The 23,399-nt window shown below is 41.6% G+C and overlaps 2 protein-coding genes across 2 annotated transcripts; one reads left to right on the top strand and one right to left on the bottom strand.

Annotated features, from left to right (window-relative positions):
- Positions 1–913: 913 nt before the first annotated feature.
- On the bottom strand, positions 914–14,484 carry mob1ba (MOB kinase activator 1Ba). Its single transcript, XM_062543285.1, has 6 exons — positions 14,313–14,484; positions 8,800–8,966; positions 4,924–5,017; positions 4,386–4,519; positions 3,510–3,673; positions 914–2,804 (listed from the first exon to the last, which is right to left on the bottom strand). Exons 1-6 carry the CDS (start codon positions 14,324–14,326, stop codon positions 2,727–2,729), a joined length of 651 nt encoding a protein of 216 aa, XP_062399269.1. The 5' UTR covers positions 14,327–14,484; the 3' UTR covers positions 914–2,726.
- A 480-nt stretch (positions 14,485–14,964) lies between these two features.
- Positions 14,965–22,718, top strand: grsf1 (G-rich RNA sequence binding factor 1). The gene is made up of 10 exons (XM_062543284.1): positions 14,965–15,474; positions 18,186–18,333; positions 18,449–18,604; positions 19,045–19,188; positions 19,315–19,453; positions 20,880–21,031; positions 21,516–21,604; positions 22,011–22,146; positions 22,442–22,492; positions 22,618–22,718. The coding sequence occupies exons 1-9, from the start codon at positions 15,235–15,237 to the stop codon at positions 22,489–22,491; spliced, it is 1,254 nt and encodes a 417-aa protein (XP_062399268.1). The 5' UTR covers positions 14,965–15,234; the 3' UTR covers position 22,492; positions 22,618–22,718.
- The last annotated feature ends 681 nt before the right edge of the window (positions 22,719–23,399 follow it).

Below are 23,399 nucleotides of genomic sequence, written 5' to 3'. Positions count from 1 at the left end.
GCCTGAGAAACACTTATGGGGCATTCATCTAGGAAAAGCCTGCACTCATGCTGGTAAGAGATGAAAAAACATTCTCGTCTGCCTTTACAAATATACGGCCTTACAGCCTCTCAAGTGACGAGGACACCAACAAGGCATCCTTTATTCATCCCTTCTAACAGAAGACCAGATTGTTTAAGTGGTTGTTCTTAAAATAAGCCAACAGTGATTGCGTAAGTGTGAAAGCAGTTGAAATATGGTAAACACAATACAACTTCTCCTTCCAACATTTCAAGAAACAAATCTGAAACGAAGAGATATCAACTTCTCCTGTTAGATGCACTGCAACCAATGCCTACTAAAGTTCACTCAGATTTTTGCCTTGACTGTAAACTCTTAGTCCTAAAAAAACCCCTATATTTTATAGGTCAGCACTGCACTCTCTGTTTAATACAATGACCTACAGGGGTTTCCAACCAAATACTTATCAGCAGTCAAGAACTGCTGCAAACCGCAACCCCCATCCCATGACTGGTTATAGGCTGGGGCGGATGGTTGGGAGGCCAGGGGTGAAAGTGATAGGAGGTTAAGGGCACAGCTGTCAACAACGCCATGGTCATCTGCCTGAGCTGCTGGAGGCGCTTGTGGGTGTCTGAACTGGTACATGATCTCAGATGCGGCAGCCTGTGTGAGTATGTGTGTGTGTGTGTGCGGGCACTACAGATTCCACTGCAGGGACTATGCTCTTCCACAGAGATGGACTGGTCACTTAAATGAATTGTGTCCCCATCCCTCAGGCAAATAGAATGGCCAAACATCCATAAAACTAACGCGCAAAAAGGCAAAGATGAATGACGATGCATTTATTCAATTGCACTCTAGCTTCAGTGAGTTTTTGAGGATATACTCTCATACAAAAGACAATTCAAGATAGTTTTAGTGAAATCTCCAAACAAATAATTTTATTATCTTATAAACAGCATTCAATAAGGTACCACAAAGTCCCATATCTTAGATTTCCACTGCATACAATTTGTGTACATTGTTTACAACTTTATAAAAATGCATCAAGAGGTTTCCAAAGAATTTTGAGGACACTCTGACAGGTTAACATTTTTTTTTCTCCTCACACATTTCGTTTTCTCATACATTGTATCACATTCATTAAAGTGAATTAAATTCACTGAAAGTAAAATTAAAGTGATAACATTCAATGGGGATCGAAACCAAATGGAAGAAACTAATTAAACCTATATAAGCCTCTTAAACATGGTAAGGGGAAAAAATGTCCAAACACCAAACAGAATAAGGGATCATAGATATTTTCTTGATGGAAGAGGTAGCTGTACAGGGACATTTCACCTCTTAAAATACGAATTCAAAGTGCAAACGACAACAAAATAAAACATTGACAATACCAAGCAAATATAACTCATTTTAGACTTTGTTTCAATACCTCTAAACTTCATCAAATATGCCTTCTTTATGCACATTATATTTATATATATATATAAAGTATATACAGAAATGTGGTCAAAAATAGTGTGTCTCTTTTACTTTTTTCAAAGCCAATGAAGTACATCTGTCTGGTGGTTACAAAACCGCTGTGTATACAGATCAAAGTCTCTGATCAATCGGACCATAAAAAATTCTATTTCTCTAGATTGGACTGTACGTGTGAGCAGAGCAGCCAAAGACTAAAAAGTAGCCTCCTCTTACCATGTCTGTCGACATTAGAGAAATCCAAGTGGCCTTTGGAGTTAACCGCACCACAGTCTAAAATCGAAAGACAATGGGCTATCAAAAATGCCAGCAAAAGAAGTACAAAAAAACAAAAAAACATATTGCATAGTAAGCTTACAGCGTCCTACCCCTCCCCTCCAACCAAAAACTTTATCAAGCGAGTTTGTAACAAACATTTCCCTCACTACATTCATAAGTATTATATCCATTAATTTTGCTTGAAAAGGTGATGTTAGACAGACGTAGATAAATACAGGTAGCAGAAATAGAATACTGCCACCCAGCAGCTGATGATGATGATGATGATGAGATTAGTAATGATGGCGGTGAAACTGATTGGTTCTCAGCTGTGTGCTCCTTAGGTAGTGGCCTTTGACCTTCACTGCAATTCTAATAAGATGCATAGAGGCTTTTAAGACTGTTTTTGCTTTTGTTTGTGACATTTTGTGAACTTTGCGTGATGTACTGTATGTATGTACGGTATGTATGTATGTATGCATGTATGCATGTATGTATGCATGTGTTTGCTGTTTGTGTGCAGTAGTTATTGACATGTATTAAATGAGACCAGTACTGGAGTACTGGAAAGGAATTCTGGTTGCGTTCACCATCATCTGGTGGTGACTTCAAGCAAAGCGATTACAATTTTCCAACAGATACTATTAGGCACTTACAACATCTGTGTATGTTTGAAAGCACACCATTGCAGGGGAGCGCAAAATAGAAGTACCCTTTTCCTATGTTGGGTCCCGTAGAGCAAAGGGCAGGAAATTAGACAGACGACACAAATGTGTGGAACAGACTGGAGTTCTGTGTTAAAATGGTTTGCCCTCCCTCTGTCGTTATAGGAGACATCTTACTACATGATAGTGATGGCAAGGTAATATGGATTGTGTGAAACCATGTTGGATAGTTTGTCATCGAGGGGTAGAAATAATGACCGATGAGAAAAGGACGAGAGAGTGTGTGGACAGCGTGTCGACGTGTAGCAGTGTGAAGTCATTTTATCGGTCCTTGGATGTGAGCTTTTCGATCAGTTCCTGAAGGGGAGCCAGTTCCTTTCTGTCAATCAGGTTGAACTCCTGGAAGGCAAAAACAGACACATACATTACCACAGTAAATAACTACAATAATAATAATAATAAAATCACGCTATTGGTCTGCATTGTAACCAAATTGCAAAAGTTTTAAATAGGAAGGCAGTTTGCATCCAAGTCTGTGCAAGGCATACATAGTTGACTTTCTCCCACTCTGCCCTCATAGCATTAGGGAAAACCAAGGACACATGCACATTTCACACTGGTGGAATGACCCAACATGAGTGTTTCTAAAACGTAACAGGGTTATGCAAAACTCTGTTAATGTTGCAGTCAGTGACTGTACAGTTCTAACCCATAACATTTTTTGTCACATTCAGCAATCATCTCCTCACAAGCTGCCCATCCTGTGAATATAGTGTAGAAGAAAAAAAAAAGTTCTTTGAAGGCAGCCCAGGCTCCGAAAACTGGGAGAAAGTGGGAGCAGCCTGTCCCCCAAACGAAAACGAAACTCTGTGTGGAGTTTCTCCAGGAATACTGAAGGGAGGCGTGAGCTACCTCCATGTTGTGTTTCATTTAGTCTTTAGTTAAGATGTAATGCACGTTGTTTTGGACAAATTCGTTTGCTAATCATTCTAAATATACACATAAACATAATCAGCATAACTTCCTGCACAATCGCTGACTGTGCCTTTAAATGTTAAAGGTGCGTGTGCCATCAGTAGACATCACGTGGCGGCGCGGCCTCACCTGGACGAAGAATATAAAGTGCTTGAACGAAGTGTTGAGGTGGGCCTCCTCCTGCAGCTGGATGACCGAGTCAAAGTGCTGGTGGTAGATGTGGGCGTAGACCCGGAACAGGCGCTTCAGGATGGTCTTGGCCACCGACATGAAGTTCTTGGGGAAGGGCACTCCTGCAGAGGGCACGGGGCAGCGCACAGATGGGACGACATACACAGAGATTAGAGCACTGGGGCGGCAGGGTGGTACTAGCTATGTACTAGCTACATAAAGAAGTAAGTAAGTAAAACAGTCCGATTTTTCGGACAAAATATTCACTAAATTACACAGGCTATTAAACACATGTATTGTAATTAGTCTGTACACACCAAGGACGAAGTTCATTGCGATGAAAAACAAACTTTTGTGCGAAATTCCGCATGCAAAACATTGGACTCTAAATATTTATTTACATAGCACATTTTCCATGCACAAAGGGCTGTACACATAGAGAGAGTGTGAAGCCTCTCCTATATTACACTAAATTAGACTAGACTACAGTACTTGTAACAGTAAAGTGATGTATGTCAGATTTCCACTGTACACTCCATATCAGGATTACAGCAGACATGACTGCAACATGTGGAAAAGTAATAAACGCCTTTATTACAATACACGGAGACAGACAGTTTTAATATAGCTTGAATTAGTCATAGTCCATAGATAGAACGAAAACAAGCACAAAAGAAAAAAAGAAAAAAGAAAAAAAAACCTCAAAGAGGCAGTGTATGATCACTGTTTTCCTAGGAGCCAAGACCTTAACACAGTAAATGGAAGCAAGAAAGCATATCTACACACCCCTTAATGACACCAGGCATATTATGTAACATAAGAAGATATGCATACCTATCTTAGAAGGGAACAGAGTCTCATCGTCGAGCTGGTCCTGAACCCAGGTCATCAGGTAGTCGATGTACTTGGGTGCGGAACACTTGATAGGCTTCTTGATGTTGGTTCCATCGGCCCAGTGGTACTCATACCTGATGGTCGATGGGAGAAGAAGAATCTTAAAGATGTGTATTAGACCCTTACAATCTGTTTCTAGGTTTCCGGTTGAAACGTTCAAAACCAACGCAGATACTGTGTTGTACCTCAGCGTAACGCTCAATTTTATGTTTGTTTGTCACCCTGTTACCATTAGCTCAATGTTGTTCCTGTGCCACCAGAAATGGCTTAGGAACGCACATGTTTGCTCATGCAGTTGAAAGGGTCTATTGATGGCGGAGACATGTCCGTGTCTGAGTTTACTCCAAGAGCTGCCTCTGGCTGCATTTCTACTTTGATGTCCACGTCTGGCAGAGACTATTAGTGCGACGAGTAGTGAGACAGACAGCAGAGGTTGAGGTGGGGAATGAAGACATTGGGGGTCCAGTGTAAGACTTACTTGGGGCCTGCAGACATGAGAGGGCAGCTGTCCTCAGTGCAAAAGTCTGTTATGGTTCCATACAGCATGTTGATCTGATTGAAGAAGTCCACAGCTAAACAGCAATGGGAAAACAGAGAGAGAGAGAGAGAGAGAGAGAGAGAGAGAGAGAGAGAGAGAGAAAGAGAGAGAGAAAGGGAGAATGAGATAATCTCCTGGACATTGAATCTCCTAATCTAGCTGGTCTATAGATTATAACAGAAACACATAACAAAACCAAGGCTCTTCAATGAGCAGTCTAAAATTAGAAATATTAATATCACCAGATAGATAGATAGATAGATACTTTATTGATCCCCAAGGGGAAATTCAAGACACCACACCTGACCTGACTACCTAGCTTACAGTACGTCTCACCGTTTGACTTACTACACTGCACCTGACCTTGTGCTTCATACCTGGAATACCTCCTCCATCCGTTACACATGCCAGTAACAGACCTGAGGGGCTAAATAGCGCTGGACAACGGGAACAGGCTAGTGCTAGAGAGGCCCACGGCTCAGTCTGCTGGTCATTTGTAATGGACAGAGATACATGTATCTCCTCATCCCCTCGGGAGCTCAGCAGGAGAAGCATTTCCTCTGGAATGTCACGATATGTTGATGCTCGTCTGAATGTTTGCCGAAACACACGTGCCGCTTGTACAACCATGGAGAGGTTTGGAGACTCAAAAATGTGCCACCATTTCAATAAAATAATTTTCTCACTGGATGCAATAATAACCTCTCTAAAAATGATCTAATGCACCCATTAGCATTTGTTATAATGTATTTGCATAGGCTATTTACATTTTCTTTGTTTATCGTGTGTGTGTGTGTGTATGTGTGTGTGTGTATTTTATGTGTGTAATATAGCTTTGTGTTTGTGTGCGTGTCTGTATTTTATGTGTGTAATATAGCTGTGTGTGTGTGTGTGTGTGTGTGTGTGTGTGTGTGTTCGTTCGTCTAGTCTTGGCGAACACGCACTGCAGGCACAGCACATTTTCTACCAGGGCCATTTGCAGTGAAAAATTAAGACCTGGGTGCTTCAGCATTCAGCATATAGCATATAGACCAACACTGCTGGAGGTGATGTGTGTTCAGGCCTGACTGAGCTCGAGTAAATAAAGCGAGCGGGAGAAAGCGCGGCCGTCAGCAGTGAGTGCACCACACACTGAGGAGTGCAATGGAGAGCCAAGTCCTACACAGCAGACAGATGAAGGATGGGGTTAACAAGTAGCACATAGAAAAAGACAAAACGGGGCAGGAAGAGTGTTTACATGGATACTTTGTGTTTGTGTTGCCGTTTACGCAACAGAAGCCCACGGTAAGTGCTAAACTGCCGAGTGGCTAAATAAACAAATAAGCAGTGGCATCTTGTTACAGTAGTGCAGTTCTAAAGAGGGTCATTGACACACATATGTGCGCGCACGCACGCACGCACAAGATGCCATGCTAGTCTCCTACTACTCTTACTACTAATGCTAACTCTAATCTTGTTACTGATCCTACGGCTGCTACTACGACTATTACAACAACTTGTGTTTCTGTAGTAATGAACATCTACTGTATCAAGCTAAATCCCCGGTCAACCCACACTGCTTCATCAGCACTCCTGGCTCTTTGTTTCTTAGCCTCAGAGCTGAAGCAGCATGGCATGTTTCTTCTTTAATGACCCAGAGTGATTAGATGCAACTCAACACCTCAGCAAAGGCACCACCAGCACCAGCACCACCACCATGGCGGCTGGCTGCTGCCTGCTCAAGCATGTCTGCAGCAGGGGCTGGGCCACTTGTCTTGGCCTGTGGAGAATGCAGTGCACACACAGACACACACACACATATCTCATTTACACACACACAGCCATATCTCACAAGCACGCAGGCGCACACACGTGCTCTCACAAACACAGAGCCATATCTCCTCTACTGTATAAATAGCAGAGTGGCCATACTGATGCCTGGAGGAAAGTGGAGACACACAAAAGGTTTGTGGCTGCAGCCTGAATGCTTGTCAAAACGCAGCATGTCCTTCCATACATTGGAGCAAAGGGGAGTGTGGAACTAATGAGGACCGGATATTGAATAATTTTTCTTTTTTTTGGGGGGGGGGGGGGGGGGGCGGGGGGGGGGGGTTGGAGACAGAGCAGTCCGGGTGCTCAGTGTTGATCTATTACTAGATATCCCCCTCCCCTTATGTCTGGAATATAGCAGTCAGAGGGGTCTAGACTGGTTCATTGATGAACCGTGAAAGAAAATACAGATCCATGCTTCCACAGTGGCTGAGAGGATGCAACTGAAGTCATCCACTGACCAGATGAGACACACGCATCATGAGTCTTCATATACTCACAGTGAGAGAGAGGGAGCATGAAAGAAGAAGAAAAAAAAAGAGAGAAAGAAATTGAGTGACAGATAGCCTGAGAGGTCAGAGACCATATGACGTGGAGAGACGGAGACAAAGTAGGGGTGTGAATCTCTCATGTGAAAGACGATACGATTCGCATCTAGATACATTGTCACGATACGATTCAAAAAAAGATACATGTTAATAGCAAACGATTCGGTACGATTCAATTCGATGCGATTCGATGCAATTCGATGCGGTTCAATAATCGAAAGCATTCTGAAAGTTATTTTTCATTGTGCACATTCACTTTACAATTGTGCACATTTTACATGATCAAGTTAATGGTTATCAATAGGACAAACAACTTGATGTATGAACATGACAAAACATTTTATTGTGAAAAGGTGAGGTTTTTCATATAATATTTTAGTAATGACACACACTGAGGACACCATAAAGAAATAAACAGAAGAAACACATATCTCTGTATATGTTGCATAAAAAAATTAAAGACCAAAGAGGTGTCGTTACAAAAGAAAATAAAGTAGTGCTTTGCCCTTGGCCTTTTCTCATGTAAAAGAATAAATGATTCTCTGCTTATCTCCCTCAACAATGGAATTCTCTTCTCTGATTGGCTGATGGGGTGGCCATTAACTTCGTATAACCTGCTGCCTTTGAAGTAGTTCCCGTATCACACTTGAATATTAATTCGCCAAACTCGTTGCGAAGTTTAAATGAACTATCTTGTTGCATCCAAGCTGAAATACAGACGTGCAGAACCATAGTAACATTGTAGCATATGACGGAGGTGGATTGTAGCTAGTTGGATGCCATGTAGGCTATAAAAGTAGCGATCTTTCAAAGTTAAAGTTAATCAGAATCCTGGGATATGCCCGTTTGACAACGGGAGAGATAGAACCAGAGCCATATAAAGAGACCTTCTCTTTTGAAAAAGCCAAACGACTTCCAAACTTTGGATTTAAGTTTCGCCGGCGCGTTGAATATAGGTTCGGAGTTGTCAGAAATCTTTTCTGAGGAAGACTAGCATCTCATTCCTTCAGGCACGTCCAGGGCACGTTTCGTTGGAATGGATAGAAGAACGTGATAGGCTATGCCATCTTTGACCAATGAGAGGCTGTCATTGTTCTCAAATCAAAATTGGGATGCACACAGCCACGCACCAGGCCAGGAAATCGAGTATTTCATAAGAGACGGTCAAGTCAGAAACGTTTGCGAATGTGAACCGATTTGAGTCTTTTAAATCGAAACAATAACCGATTCATGTCATGAAAAATTCGAAACGAGGCTTGATGCATCGATGTAGTCGTCTTTTACAGGTTAAAAACGAATATCGATATGTATCGGTTATTTTTTACACCCCTAAGACAAAGGCATAAAAAAAAAGACTCGGCGACAGACAACTGTCCGTCAGAGAGAGAACCTCTTTAATGAAAAATGTAAGAGGCGCTCAAGTGCGAAGCGGCTAAGACCTAAGCCTTGGGCTACTTACTGTTGACCGCCACCCACTCGTTGAGGTCCTCTCCGTCGGGCAGCATGACCGCCATGCGCAGGTTCCCGCTGCCCAGCGTGGCCTCGGCGTGCTTCAGCAGCTCGTACTGGTGCGAGCCCTCCGGAATGTTCTTCTTCGGCTTGAAGGTCTTTGACGACCGGCTTCCGCTGCGGGAGGCAAGGACAGACAGAGACGGGGATGTGAGGCGCTGCACGGCAGAGTGGAAGTAGGACACCAGGCTATATAGGCCGGCGCCACGGGCTACATGAGTGAATACAATGTCATATAGGCACAAATCAAGGGCTAAAGGCATACAGAAAGACATGTCAAAGGAGAGTGGGGGAGAAAGAGAGAGAGAGAGAGAGAGAGAGAGAGAGAGACACAGACACTTTTCATTGGAAGACACAAGTCTGAAAAGAGAGAGTTATCCCTCAAAGGTAGCATTCAAACACAGAGGCTAGGCTAATGTCCTGTCTGGGAGACAATAGACAGTCACACACAGCCACATGAGGAGTAATGCAATCAAATGTCACTGGAGGGGCGGCTAACTCGATTACATGCTGGCGTGACTCTGATTTGGCTTTACCACAGGAAGACCACAGTGTGAATGGGCCTGTGAGAAACTGACTTGACTTGACTGCTGTTCGTACGCAGCTTGGGCGTAACCTAACCTAGACTTTAATTTCTCTTGGCCGCCTCACACACACACGCCTTAGGGTTTTCTGTACCAACACAACAAACCGAACTTTGCACACGTGTGCACACGTGCAAGCGCATGCGTGCGCACACACACACACACACACACACACACACATACATACATACACACACACACACTGACATGCCTTGTCGAGGAGAACACACAGACAACTCTACTGTATCTGCCTAGCCAGCCACAGCGGGCTGATAAAAGCACAATCAGCTGCTGGTCAAACATAGTCAGGTGTCCAACAAAGACACAACTATTCTACGACTGAACCTGAACTAGGCATACCTGGGAATGGAGGCAATCCATGTGGCCTGAAACCCGAAAAGCCTGATGCTCCTGTACCTCGCTGAACATAGACGTAAACATCACCAGAACCGTGCTCCTTCATGTCCAAGAGCATGACTGTGCCTGATGACATGTGACTTAAGCTGGGCAGACACTGAATGTCATTTTTTGTTTTAAGTCGCTTACGACATGGTAAGTCACACTAACCTGTTTCAATCGATCTTGACTGCTGTGCTCAAACAGCACGTTCGACAGCTCACACAAGGCAAGACATAATTACAATTTCTGATGTGGCTGAAACCCAGTCGGATCGGACTGGAGCTTTGGAACGTTGATTGTCATGTCTTCTAATCGCGTGTTGTGAGTCTGTTGACAAACTGGACAGGAATTTGCCCCAAGTCAAAAAAGTCTGTGCAAGCCGACGGGCTTCGGGGCTTACTATCCTGTCAAAATCGCACAGTGTCTCCTTGGCATCATGCTTATCGCGACTGCCTGACAGAGACATCTGCCAAATGGAACGACTGCAAAAGACATTCTCACTGAATGAACCGTGACATCACAGGGGAGTGGGCTGCGCTGCACCTTTTTCAGCCTGCTGTTGGCACTGATCTGTAAAGAGTAACTAATTATTCTTCATAGATCAGTGGGTGTTGGTAACGTGATTCAGACACTTAATGACTTAATGACAGCCAACGTTCTTAAAGAACGATGCCGCAGAAGGTATGAAGGTATTGTAGATCAAAGATGACCGATTTGAGTACAGAGTAAAGACGCACCCTGCAGCCGTGTTTAATCAACTCGGCATCGACCGGTCCTAACAAGTCCGGAGATTCACATTTCCAAGTCCTTCGTTTGAGAACGGGATTGGACCGGATGAACTGCGGGGCTTACGTGTTTCCTGACAACCTTCATCGTTATTCATCTGTGGAAGGTTAAGACCTAAATGGAGGTGTGCTCGAGCAGCACTGAGAGACTGGTGCTTGAGCTGAGCTTCTGAAGTTGAAGTTGCCTGTTCATAAAGGGGAGAGCGTGGTAGACATGATGCTGTGCATGGGGCAGCATGCAGGCCTATGTGGTCAAAGAGGAAATGTGTAGGCCTAGCTTGTGACATATCGTGACTCCTTTTTGCGCAACTCTTTGTGTGTGTGTGTGTGTGTGTGTGATGCGTGCACGCAAAGCCACGGGGCACCGGACACAAGCTGGGTCTGTCAGCCCACCAAAGGGGCCCAACAAACAACACAGCAGTGTACGCATGGCACAAATATGCAATCAGGCGTGAGGTGGGCGACATGGGAGGATGCACCCACCACCACACACATTTTCTGTCTCTCACTCTCTCTCTTTCTCTCTCTCTCTCTCTCTCAATTCAATTTAATTCAATTCAAATTAGCTTTATTGGCATGACAAAGAAACATTGTGTTGCCAAAGCTTACACATGTGATATAACTGTACACATTCAAATAATAATAACAATAATAATAATAATAACAATAATCTCTCTCTCTCTCTCTCTCTCTCTCTCTCTCTCACACACACACACACACACCTGCCACCATCAGAACCAGAGTCATGCTACTACTGAGGCCATGCCATGCTGTGACAGTAGGTCAACGCTCTTTGGCTTTTCAGCACTGATCATGAGCAATGCAGGAGGGTAAATTGGGAGGCATCCTATTTGTGCCTCCGGATTATGTTCCATGCATTTGACCACTAGGACCAAAGCTGTAGCTGAATGGTAGCACCAGCAGTAAAAATAAATAAGATGTACGATTACAGTTGACGGTGCTCGGGGCTAGTCAATAAAACCACTTGTCTGACGACAAAAAGCAGGCGAACACAGGATACTGCTGCGCAGGGAGCAAAACAATCTCAGTAATACGTATCTGTGAACTACATATAGCCGATATCTTGTGACAAGAACTGAAGCTAATCCAAAACCATAGTGCTGACCAATCAACCTCAAGCAACCACTGGAACCAAAAAGGCAGACGTGGACAATTCACAACAAAGGCCAAGAGAGGCCCTAAAAGCAGAAGAAACCAAAAGAAGGAAGAAAGTGAGATACATCTGTCGGCATAAAGGTCACACGTCTATGAAGCAATAACTTGTTCCCACTTCCCATGACATAAAGGGGCGAAGAGGCCCTAACAACCCCAATGAAAAATTTATGTTATTATCATATATTATATCATTAATCCATTATATTTCAATTATATGCTATATTAACATTATTTATTAATCAAATGTATATTTTACCCCCTTCATGGTCATATTCTCAAAGGACACTAGCCTGTATTGGTTGCTCCCTCCACCACTGGGTCCAGACATCCAGGGAACCAGCTTTATTTTTTGACCCTCAGCTCTGCTTGACCTCTCCTCCAGCTACCATCATAATCTTCAGCAAATATTTCAACATGCCTTTGACAGAGTGACCACATCCAGACGACCCAACTGCTCAAGATTCAAGCGGTATATGGGACATGAGACCGCAGAGTCCTGTGAGGTTAGGTGAGGTGAAGTCTGGCTCATGGTTATGTGTCGTGGTATGTTTATCAAAGGTTGTTCAGCAGCTCGAACACTGATTTGATCTCGGTGCGCTGTGCACAACAGAGTAATAGGCTAAGGAGTTAGGAGGACGTAGAAGATGATGCAGGAATAATTTAGGATGCGCTTCAGAGGTTTAACGAGATCCAACTGTAGACACTTCTCCACAGGCTGAAGTGATGCATTTCTGCCCGTAGTGCATCTGAGTGTGATGGTGGTGGCGCAAGAACTCATTGTCCTGTCATATGACCACCATACTGCCAATGGTCATGCTTTTCTTAGGAGGCCCTTCACTGTGAGGTGCATGCCAGGTGAATCTAAAACTAGCCTCCTTCACAATGTACAAGACCCGATTCATGCCAAACAAAAGCATGTTCAGTACATGGAAAAAAAGAGATATGTTACACACACATAAACACACACCCAAACAGCAAACCTATAAAAAAAGAAAGTCACGAGTTGCTGGGGGGAAAAAGTCCCCCGGTGTTTCCATAACAGAATCAACTGAACGACCTTCATTCAGGGAAATGGAAAGATTAATGTAACTTCATTACCAACGAACACTGCAAGCTCTATCTGTGCAAAGGTGTTCACAGCTTGGTGATTTAATCCAACAGCAAATGATGACTCCTCTACTGGAACAAAAAGACTGTGACCTGAGGGAGTACTTATGGACATGATTACAGGCAACCAATGTACTGTACTAAGAAGAGCTGGTCTGAGGGCGTTGAATCAGGGACTTGGTCTGCACATGCTTCCCTTTTCACTGAAATGAAGAAGCGAGAAGGAATGAACACTATGCAGAGACATGCCATTACCTGCTAGCCCTGATAATCACTCAACAAGTGATGAGTGCAATTTGCACACTGGTACTTCTCATATTCTCTTTCCTCTGCACAAGTTGTCCCAGTGTCTTTGCTAAATTTCAAGGCAACTTCCCCTACTTCAGTAAATAAGTAATCTAATTGTTGTCAGCAATTGTTTGTTGTGAACAGAGACTGCTGTGTTTATCAGTATTTTCCAGAGCAAATGTGACTATAATAAGTGAGGTGGGTAACACAAAGTTATAAGGATTGTTATTAGAAAGAAAAGAGAACGTTTGGTCTCTCCTTAATATTAGAAGCAAGAACGACCTGATGCAAGCAGAAATGGGTCGGATCTTCAACGACATGAGATGTAGCCTATGTTGACAAAATTCGGGTGTGTGCCGAGTTTAGTGATAAGAACAGAAAGGAGCTTAACGTCATCATCTACTTGATAAGTCATATCTTAAGGGTGACCATGATGATCCTAAGGATTTTAATACAAATGTCCCCCTGAATGCGTGTAATATTAATATGTGTATGAAACAACAGCATTATGTTATAAATGGCCCAATACTGTAATCTACAGTAGATCAGATAAGAGTATTTAGAGCTCAAGTAACGTTAGGCTACGGAGCGAGTAACCTCGCTAGCCAAGTCCCCGACGTTTTTCCAAAGCTGCCTTTGAATGAAGGCAAAGAATAATCGATAACGACGAAATAACGGCATGATAATTATACGCCAGTCACAATGCTGTATGGTAAAACAGTTTGTTGGACACTTTTTCTATGTCATGAAAAACTCACTGAACCAAAGGTCCAGTGTGTTGACAGATAAGAGGATGACGAACTCTTCCAGTTTCCTTAAGATGTCTAACCTAAATGACCGATCATTCGAATGTGACCATTTCAACTCTATGGAATTACAGCACTCGTTAGGCGAAAACAGTGGACAGTCCTATCAAAATCACTCCCCAAACAGATGAAAAACACAGTTCGTCCGAGGATCAACACAAGGCTAAGCAGCTGCTCCAATTCCTGGCTAGGTTAACGTTAGCTTACTGCTTTACTTGGCAACTAGGGGCTAACCTTACACCAGCTGCTAAGCTAACTGGATCAGACACAAAGACTGTGTTTCAGCATGGGCATTAGAAAGACAGAATATTTACTTACAATAAAAAACTCATTTTTCCTTGATACTGTAGCTCGTCCTCAGTACCAGACGCCTGTCAGTTCTCTCCAAGACTAGACCAGCCAGAACAGGGGTTTCCCCGTCAAATGTTAGTCCTCAGAGCAGGTCTGTGATTGTACTCCTCTCCTCTAGTCCCTTCGCGTCGCTGTGTAGGCAAACTTCTCCTTCCCCATCCAAAGTCTCGATATGCTGCAATTGTCGCGAGACTAAGTACAGCTGCATGAAAAAAATGTTGTGTGATTCCCGATACATTTTACCATTATGTTAATGTAGTACACACAGTACACTGTTAGTCCTCAGCACATATTTGATAATAAGGCTACTTTTACGGTAAATCGTCTACTTGCAGTGCGCAATTAGTATAGGCAATATTCACTTAACTATCCGTTTCATATTTCTATCATCTATTTTTAGAGTAAACACACAAATATATTCTAGCTTGTCAAAAGCCATGTTTATGGTAAAAGTTGAGAGGACCACTTGAAGCAGAGGCAGAGCACTCTTCTTCAAATGTCCGTCTGCCAAAGCACTAGATGGCGACATGTGACAAACCGTTGCAAACATCGTTTTGACCTTTCCCTCGTTCTTCTTCTTCACATAGAGGTTATTCAATCACAACCAGGAAACATGCTGCCTTGAACCAGCCCGTCTACGGATTATTAGACATTCCCTGCTTGAACCTGAACCCATCTTCTTTTACTGTCTATGCTTGAACCAGATCGCTTTAAAAAGACTTTGCTTGAATTGCTTGAACGGAAGAGTCAGGTCAACGCAAGGATAAATAATCAGTAGCACGAGGTTCACTAGACTCCAAGAGTTTAAAGTCGGCTATATTCGGTAGCTGACGATATGAAATAACTGCAAGGAAGGACTACAGGGACATTTACTTTAAAGCTGTCTGTCATGGCTGGATACTGTAGGACTGCGTTGATATCAACTCTGCGTCGTTCGTTCGGTGAAATTCGGCAACCATGCACCAAGATATTTCATCTAAACAAACCTTCTCCAACCCAAGTCATGTGGCTTTCATGTAACCGACATGATCGGCCACGGTATCATCACTGGTCTACCAGTCAATCACATACCTTTCTTCTGAACGTCAAGTCAACGTGGACGTCATGTCGGAGTATCCAGTCGCCCGAGGTATTGAATCGATAGAGTTCACGTAGCTGCTAGCTAACATTACCTGTCTTAGAAACCAAATGTAAACTAGAAATGCAATTCCCGAGGAATTACACGAGGGGATGCAATCTGTTGGGTAGACTTTTATTTTGACACACAGGAAACACTTCAATAGGATGTGTAGTTCAGGGAGAGCCAGATTGTATGCTTTGTATGCAGATTGTATGGCAAACATTCTAAAGTGGAACTCTGTTCTAGAATCTTTGATTAAAAGTGACAGTTGGATTCACAGGGCAGTGTTCTAACTAGACTGGGAACTGAGAGTTCTGGCTCATTATGACATCACATTCTCCATTAAAGTCTATGGGGGGAAAATACACTTTTAATTACAAATATCTCAAAAAGTATAAACTTCTCAAAAATGTCAAATAGATTGTCTAGTAGATATTTGGAAGATCTACTGAACGGTGTTTCAACCAAGTTTGTACGTTAAGCGGTTCGGGCTGAATAGCGCGCACAAAAAGGTAAAAAGAATAATAATAACTAGAAATGCAATTCCAAGGAATTACCAGTGCATGAAAATGCAAAAAAATGTAGATATGGCTGCTAAGGTGTAGCTAGGGTAAACATGGTGGTTGCATAGTTTAAAGAGAGTTGATAGTGTTAAGGTAGACATTTTAAAGCTTAAACATTCCTGTTCTAACTTAACTAATAATTTCTAACAGGTATTCTAAAATGTTAACAATGCTAACAATGCTAACCAGGTTGATAAGTTAACTTAGCTGATGATTTCTAGCAGTAATGCTAAAAATGCTAACTATGCTAACATTGCTAACTATGTTAACAATGCTAACCAGGTTGATTAGCTAACTTAACTAATCATTTTAGCAGTTGTGCTAAACATGCTAACTATGCTAACAATGTTAACTATGCTAACAATGCTAACCAGGTTGATTAGCTAACTTAGCTAATCATTTTTAGCAGTTATGCTAAAAAATGCTAACTATGCTAACAATGCTAACCATGCTAACAATGCTAACTTGCTAGTGAGGACTTTTATTTTGAAACAGTAGTTGCTAGGGTATCCATGGTGCCCACTATCAGGAATAAAGAAGTTACGGTAGTATAATCATGTTGGTTGCTATGGAAACTGTCAAAAACGCTTAATTTTAATGGTTGCTATGTTGGTTGCTAGGTACATGAAGGTTTCATGTAGTTGAATGGAAGCATAGTTGATGATAACTGACAGTTGGAATCGTTGAACAGTTCAATAGATGAGTAGTTTCAATGGTTAAATGATTTAATAGTGTATTATTGCAGCGAGGACTTTTATTTTGAAACAGTTGTGGACAGAGGAAACAGTTAACAGGATATGTAGTCTTCACAGAGAGATTGTATGCTTAATAGCCTGAGAGAGAGAGGGCTGCTGCAGGTGGGGCTGGCCACCTGGCATAAGATTCTAATTGCTCAACGACCCGATTGTGATGTCATAGAGGCCAATGTTAAGTCTATGGGGTAATTTTTAATAGTTTTTAATTTATAGTTTAAAAAGTATAAAAGTTACAAAGTTGAAAAATTATAGCAACCCGATCCATTAGAAGACCTACGTTACAGAGTTTGAATGAAGTTTCTAAGTTAAACGGTTGAAGAGGAATTGCGGGCAGAAAAAGTGGTAAGCGGAATAATAATAAATATAATAATAATAAGAAGTCTAGGAAGAACAGTACAGTGCATTTTCATGCACTGTAATAACTAGAAAAGCATTTCCTGAAGGAAATACCAGTGCATGGAAAGTCATTGTAAGGATTATGCTAGGGTAGGCTACTTAAAGTGATTACTAAGATGTTGCTAGGTTAATTAAAGTGGTTACTATTCTATAAAAAGTGGTGACTAGGTTGGTTGCTAGGGAAATCACATTGGTTGCTAGGGTGGTTGCCAGGGTGTCATTATGGAAGTGGTTGCTAGGTTGTTACTAAGTAATTACAGTGGTTGCTTTGCTATAAAACTGTTATTTTAAATATAGTTTTGAAAAGTTATCAAAATTGTGAGGAATAGAGAGAGTGATAGAGAAAGTGAGAGGAAGTGAAGAAAAAGAAGTGAAAGAAAGTGGGGATGACAAGTGAGCTATCCAGTTCAATAGAGAGACACACAGAGAAGAAGTTCCATTGAAGTTGCTGAAGTCAGTGAGAGAACACTGGCAAAGTTGATTCCATGAACTATTTCTTTAAAAGCTAATTATGATGTCACAAAGCCAATGTTAAGTCTATGGCAAAATTAAGTTTAGTTTTTATTTAATATTTCAAAAAGTAAAAGTCGTAGAAAAATGAAAAGCAATAGGCCAAAACTTTGATGCAAGAGCTACGTGACAAAGTTTGAACCAAGTTCCTACGATAAGCGGTTAGAGTCAAATTAGGGCCTGGAAGAATAATAATAAAAATAAAAATAATAAAAAGAAAAAGCCTAGGAATAACAATACAGTGCATTTCCATGCACTGTAATAATAAGAAGCGACCGGATTTCAATAGAGGGGATGCATCCCCTCTAATCATGTCTTAGGCAGCGCGCAGTTGAAGTAATATCTGCTGCATTCATCATCGACTTCAGTCCTCCAGTGTGTGTGGCGTGTTTGTAGATTGTTCTGCCCATTGAAGTGTCTGACTGTCTCAGTAACACGTTCTGCTTATTTTGGCAGCTAACTTAATTGTCCTGTTGAACGGTCTGATACTATTTAGGCAGGTGCTCCATTCAAGGAGAATGAGTACCCACCTCTACCAGAGTATACGGAAAACTCAAATCCTGAGACAAAGGATGTTTACGTAGTCCATATCAAGGGCTTGGTCCGGTCTTGCAAGACAGAGGATATATTGGAGTTTTTCTCTGGTAGGTGAAGCTCACCCGGTATCTAGTTAAGCTGATAATGTCCCAGGTCAACCATACCTTATTAACAAACGGGTGTGTTTGTTGTCTTGTCTTGTCTTGTCTTGTCTTGCAACAGATTGCAGGATTCGTCAAGGGGCAAAAGGAGTTCATTTTATGCATCACAAAGATGGGAGGCCGAATGGACAAGCCGTCTTGGAAATGGAGACTGAGGAGGATGTCAGCAAGGCTCTGGAGAGACACAAGCAGTACCTAGGAAGTCGCTATATTGAGGGTCTGTATCTGTCATTATTACTGACTGTGCCAATGCAGGATGGAAAATCCTCATTGATCAAGTTCTCTCTCTCTCTCTCTCTCACACACACACACTCAATCTCTCTCTCTCTCTCTCTCTCCCCATTACAATTGTTCTCACTGCTCACTGAAAATGGACAACCGTCTTGAGGAATATTGTGGTGTCATTACATCTAACTTGCTAAATGTGGTTGGTAACATGGTAAAATGACCCTGATGAAGGCGTAAGCCGAAACGTTGGTCAATAAAAAAATATTATTTTGAAGTTCCTAGTGTGCCACGACACTTTTGTTTAAACGTAACCTTTCATTTACCGCCGTGAGCACCTCACAAGGTGTGCGTTTACTCTTTACAAACAAATATGGTAACATGATTTAACATGGTAACTGGTATTCTGAGCACCCTCTGTGTGTTGTGCAGTGTTTGAGGTGGCAGAAGAAGACGAGCAGGGAGTCATGCAGAGCATTCTGCAGGGAATCAGTCCTCCAGTGAATGAAGGAGTGGTCAGGCTCAGAGGCATGTCTTTCAGCTGTACAGAGAAGGACATCATCCAGTTCTTTTCAGGTCCGCTAAACTTCATCTTGTACTTCACTTGAATCATCATACTTTACTGTTACAAACTGTAATTTTGTACATTATATGTGCCTCACTTAATTGTAACCATCAACTATCATTTTGTCTTGTCCTCAGGATTGGACATTGTGGAGAATGGGGTGACTCTGCTACTTGATCGAAAAGGGCGGTGCAAAGGGGATGCATACGTTCAGTTTGCCTCCCAGGAGATGGCTGTGAAGGCGCTGGAAAGAGACAGGGAAGTGATGGGACGCAGGTGGGTCATTTTGTATTCATTTTTTATCCCGTTAAAAAATAGTCCCACTATGACAAAGTACTATGATTTGTTGACGTCATTGGTGAATAATACCGGTAGTGATGTGCACTTACTGCTTTACCGGCAGGGTCACAATACAGTTGCACCAGGTATGTTGGTACTCTTCCACAAAAAAGAAAAATCCTCAATTTTACTCTGAAATAAGTTGAAGCGGACAGTATTCATCAGTGATTATTCAATTTCTAATTAACATCAGACTTTGTTATTATTATCATTATTATTATTATTATTATTATTATTAGTAGTAGTAGTAGTAGTAGTAGTAGTAGTAGTAGTAGTAGTCATTCAACCGGATATTTTGAGTAATCAAATAAATTAACATGGCTTGGACAAAAATGATGGTACCACACAACCTAGAGGCAATTGAGGTAAAAATGAAGTGTTAATCCACAAAGAGGCAAAAAGTAATGCACAGGTAAGCCGACTGTACGGCAGAGTACAAAACTTTATTCACCATACCGGAGACAGGTTACAAACACACATGTCTCCGGGGCGAGCATGAGAGCTACAAGTTTGGTGTAAACAAAGTCTTACCATTATTTATATGACTAAAAACAGATATTCTTGATGGATTACATGAAATAAAAGAAAGAGAGGGGTCATGGTAAGAGATAAGCTGTTATCAGGTCAGACTAAAAGGTCTGGAGGTCTAAAAGGACTTCAGAGGACCGACAAAACCAAAATAACTGAAATCATCCTTTCAATGTCTACCTTTCTTTAAAGGGATATTCCGCCATTTTTGGAAATACGCTAATTTTCCACCTCCCCCCGAGCAAAACAATCGATATTTACCTTGTTCCCGTTCATCCAGCCATTCTGTGAGTCTGGCGATACAACTTTTAGCTTCAGCCTAACATAGATCATTGAATCGGATTAGACCATTAGCTTCTCGCCTGCTAGCTTCATGTTTAAAAGTGACTAAGATTTCTGGTAATTTTCCCATTTAAAACGTGTCTCCTCCCAAGTTAGAAAGTGCAATAAGATCAACTAAAAATGAAACCTGGCGTTTCACTCTCATCTGGCGTAATAATCAAGGCAACTTGCAAACGTACCATGGGCGCAGAGATATCGTACGCAGCATCTGAAAATAATCCTCATAGACAACAAGCAGTAGTAGTGCCAGTAGTTTGACTATTTATGTGATAGCAACGAGGTGAAAGAGTTAGTTTGAAACTACACCTTAACCAAATGATTTATCATCGTACCAATAAAGCTGTCTGAGCCATTTTTAAATGTTGTTAAATAAACAACAAATCATATTTTTTTCAAACTCTCTCTGCTTTTACTTACTTATAGGAGGCATCCTTAAAGTTGAGGTCACTTGTGTGTCATCATAGGCAAACTTGTTCTCTCGCCTTGTGTTTAGGTATATTGAGATATTCCCCAGCAGTAAAAAGGAGATTCGCCAGAAAACCCAGGAGCCAGCTGATTTTCCAAAGAACAGAACCCCCTATCCAAACAGAGGCACGCACACCCCTGCAGCCTCAGAGACCGCTGGAATACATCGGCTCAGAGAAGGTGTGTTGATTATGTGGCACACGTTACCTGCCTAATGTATTTTACTTTTTCTTTGTATTTTTTTTTATTTTTTTTATTTTTTTTTATTATTATTGACCTTGACATCACATTTGGCGATCAGCATAATGGAGATTTGTAGCGGTAATCATCATAGCATGCTATAAAGTGATAGTATGAAGTCTGACCTGCTGGCAATTTGGATTTCGCCCAGCAGCAGCTCAGGCTGAAAACCTGCACATCTCTCTCCAATCACAAACTAGCTTATTCAAAAGATGCACCGGATCGTTGGGCTGATTGGTTAAAGGACTATCCAAGCGTACAGAGTCATTTGAACCTTGCCCATTGATCATGCCTCTTGTGCAGTAGAAATAAAGCGCAGACTCCCCATACATATATGTTCAATCTTAAAAGGCTGAGCTTAGCATGGTGATAGCCAGACTAATAAAGTGATGCTCTCGTGTACAAATGTTTTTCTTTTCAACAGGAAGATCTGCTCCAGTCTCTGCTGTTCCCATTCACTATGTGCACATGAGAGGGCTACCATTTGGAGCTACGGCTGAGGACATTGTCAAAGTAAATGTTTTCAGCATCTCATAGCATTGACCTCAAGCAAACACTCCTATTCTAAACTACTTGTTGTACAGTGAAGGAATTACATGCTCAAAGTAAAAGTACTTGTTTCTTTTTTAGATTCACTAAATATGACTATTTTACAGTACGTTGGAATGTTTTACATGCATTAGTGGGAAGGATTTGACAGCAAATCTAGTCATTCCATATATGTAGATATTGTGCATATGAGTAACCTAACTACTCCTTGGATGTAGATACCAAAACCTGAATAACACTAGCTTTAACTGACAGCCCAACTCTGCATAGAGCACTAAGAGCAGTAGCATTTCTTTACCAACACGGCATTCATGTGCAGTGGTTAGGTTCAAGACAGTCTTTGTGAATTGCTGTGTTGTGTGTCTCGTAGTTCTTTGCTCCAATGAGGGTCGCTAGGATCATGATGGACTATCGCTCAGACGGCCGGGCAAGTGGTGAGGCAGAGGTGCACTTCAGAAACCATGAGGATGCAGTGGACGCCATGTCCAAAGACAAGGAGTATATTGGTAAGTCGTTATGACCATATAGGTTTTGTCAGAGTTGGGGGGGAGTTTTTCAGTAATTTGTAGTCAACAATTCCCAGAGTTTAATGGGCATGTAGCCCTACTAGACCTGATGAGGAATAGTAACAGGGAGTTGCAGGAGAAAAATGAAACGTTATTTTTTTGTGTTACACATACAGCATGCAGGGCTGAGCAGCAGTCATGCTATGCAGTACATTTAGTTACATCATCACCATTTGTGGATTTTCATGCTTTGTGTTACAAAGCAGAACATGAACCTTGTTTTCTTTCTGCACAGGTAACCGATATATTGAGTTATTTCTGCACTCAAATAGTGAACAGTCATAAGGTATGTGCATTTTTGGAACACAGCAATAGATATCAATTATGGTTTTTTTTTTCAATTGAACAATTTATGATCAGTGCTTTATGGATTTGTTTTGAACTTATACACATATGTTTTGCTTTCCATAGGTAGAAGTCACCATCTCCTACAACCCAGCTGCAATATTTATTGGACTATGTGCTTAACATGACTAGTGTAATACAATAAACCACATCCTTTCTATGTGTTACATTTGGTGTTTTGGAATGTATAAGCATCATGTGTTCACAATAAATGATTGCTGAAGCTACTTGCTGGAAGATTAGGCACAATACTGTGCTCACAGTGACTGAACATATACACAGGGTTAGATACTTAGTTTCACCGTTTCCTTGGCTTAGACCCGCAGAGTGATTAAGCATTGCCCAAGTGATTCATGTTTGTTGTATGAATGAACACCAATAATTGCAATTTGATTAGTTGTCCATTAAAGAATGATTGCAAAATGTATAAATTCATCCAACTTCAATTTGATTGCATTTTGAGAGCGATACAAATCTAACCACCAATCAAATGCCATCACATTTTAGACATTCACTAACATAAAGAGAGACTTCTCTTATCGCTTTCTTTATCGTTATTCCTCGTTATCATTATTATTCTTGGTGTGAACGCCGCTTAACAGAGAACAATATCCACATTTTAGAGTAGTCAAAGACCAGACAAAAAAAAATTTCCCAGTCAGTCAAAGTGAGCACAAGGCCAGAGTGATGGCAAAGGATCATTCCTTTCTCAGAACTCAAATTGCTGCTAAAAAAGATGCAGTCTAGAATCATTGTGACAGACATGGAGAGGCTTGGTAGGTATTATATATACAGTATATAAAAAAAACCATTTGGAAGCTGTGAATGTAGATTAAGAGGTTTCCATT

Source organism: Sardina pilchardus, chromosome 8 (assembly GCF_963854185.1).
Source record: "Sardina pilchardus chromosome 8, fSarPil1.1, whole genome shotgun sequence".
NCBI lineage: Eukaryota > Metazoa > Chordata > Actinopteri > Clupeiformes > Clupeidae > Sardina > Sardina pilchardus.
Note: the sequence above shows the minus strand (reverse complement) of the source record. Positions and strands in the feature narration are given on the sequence as shown.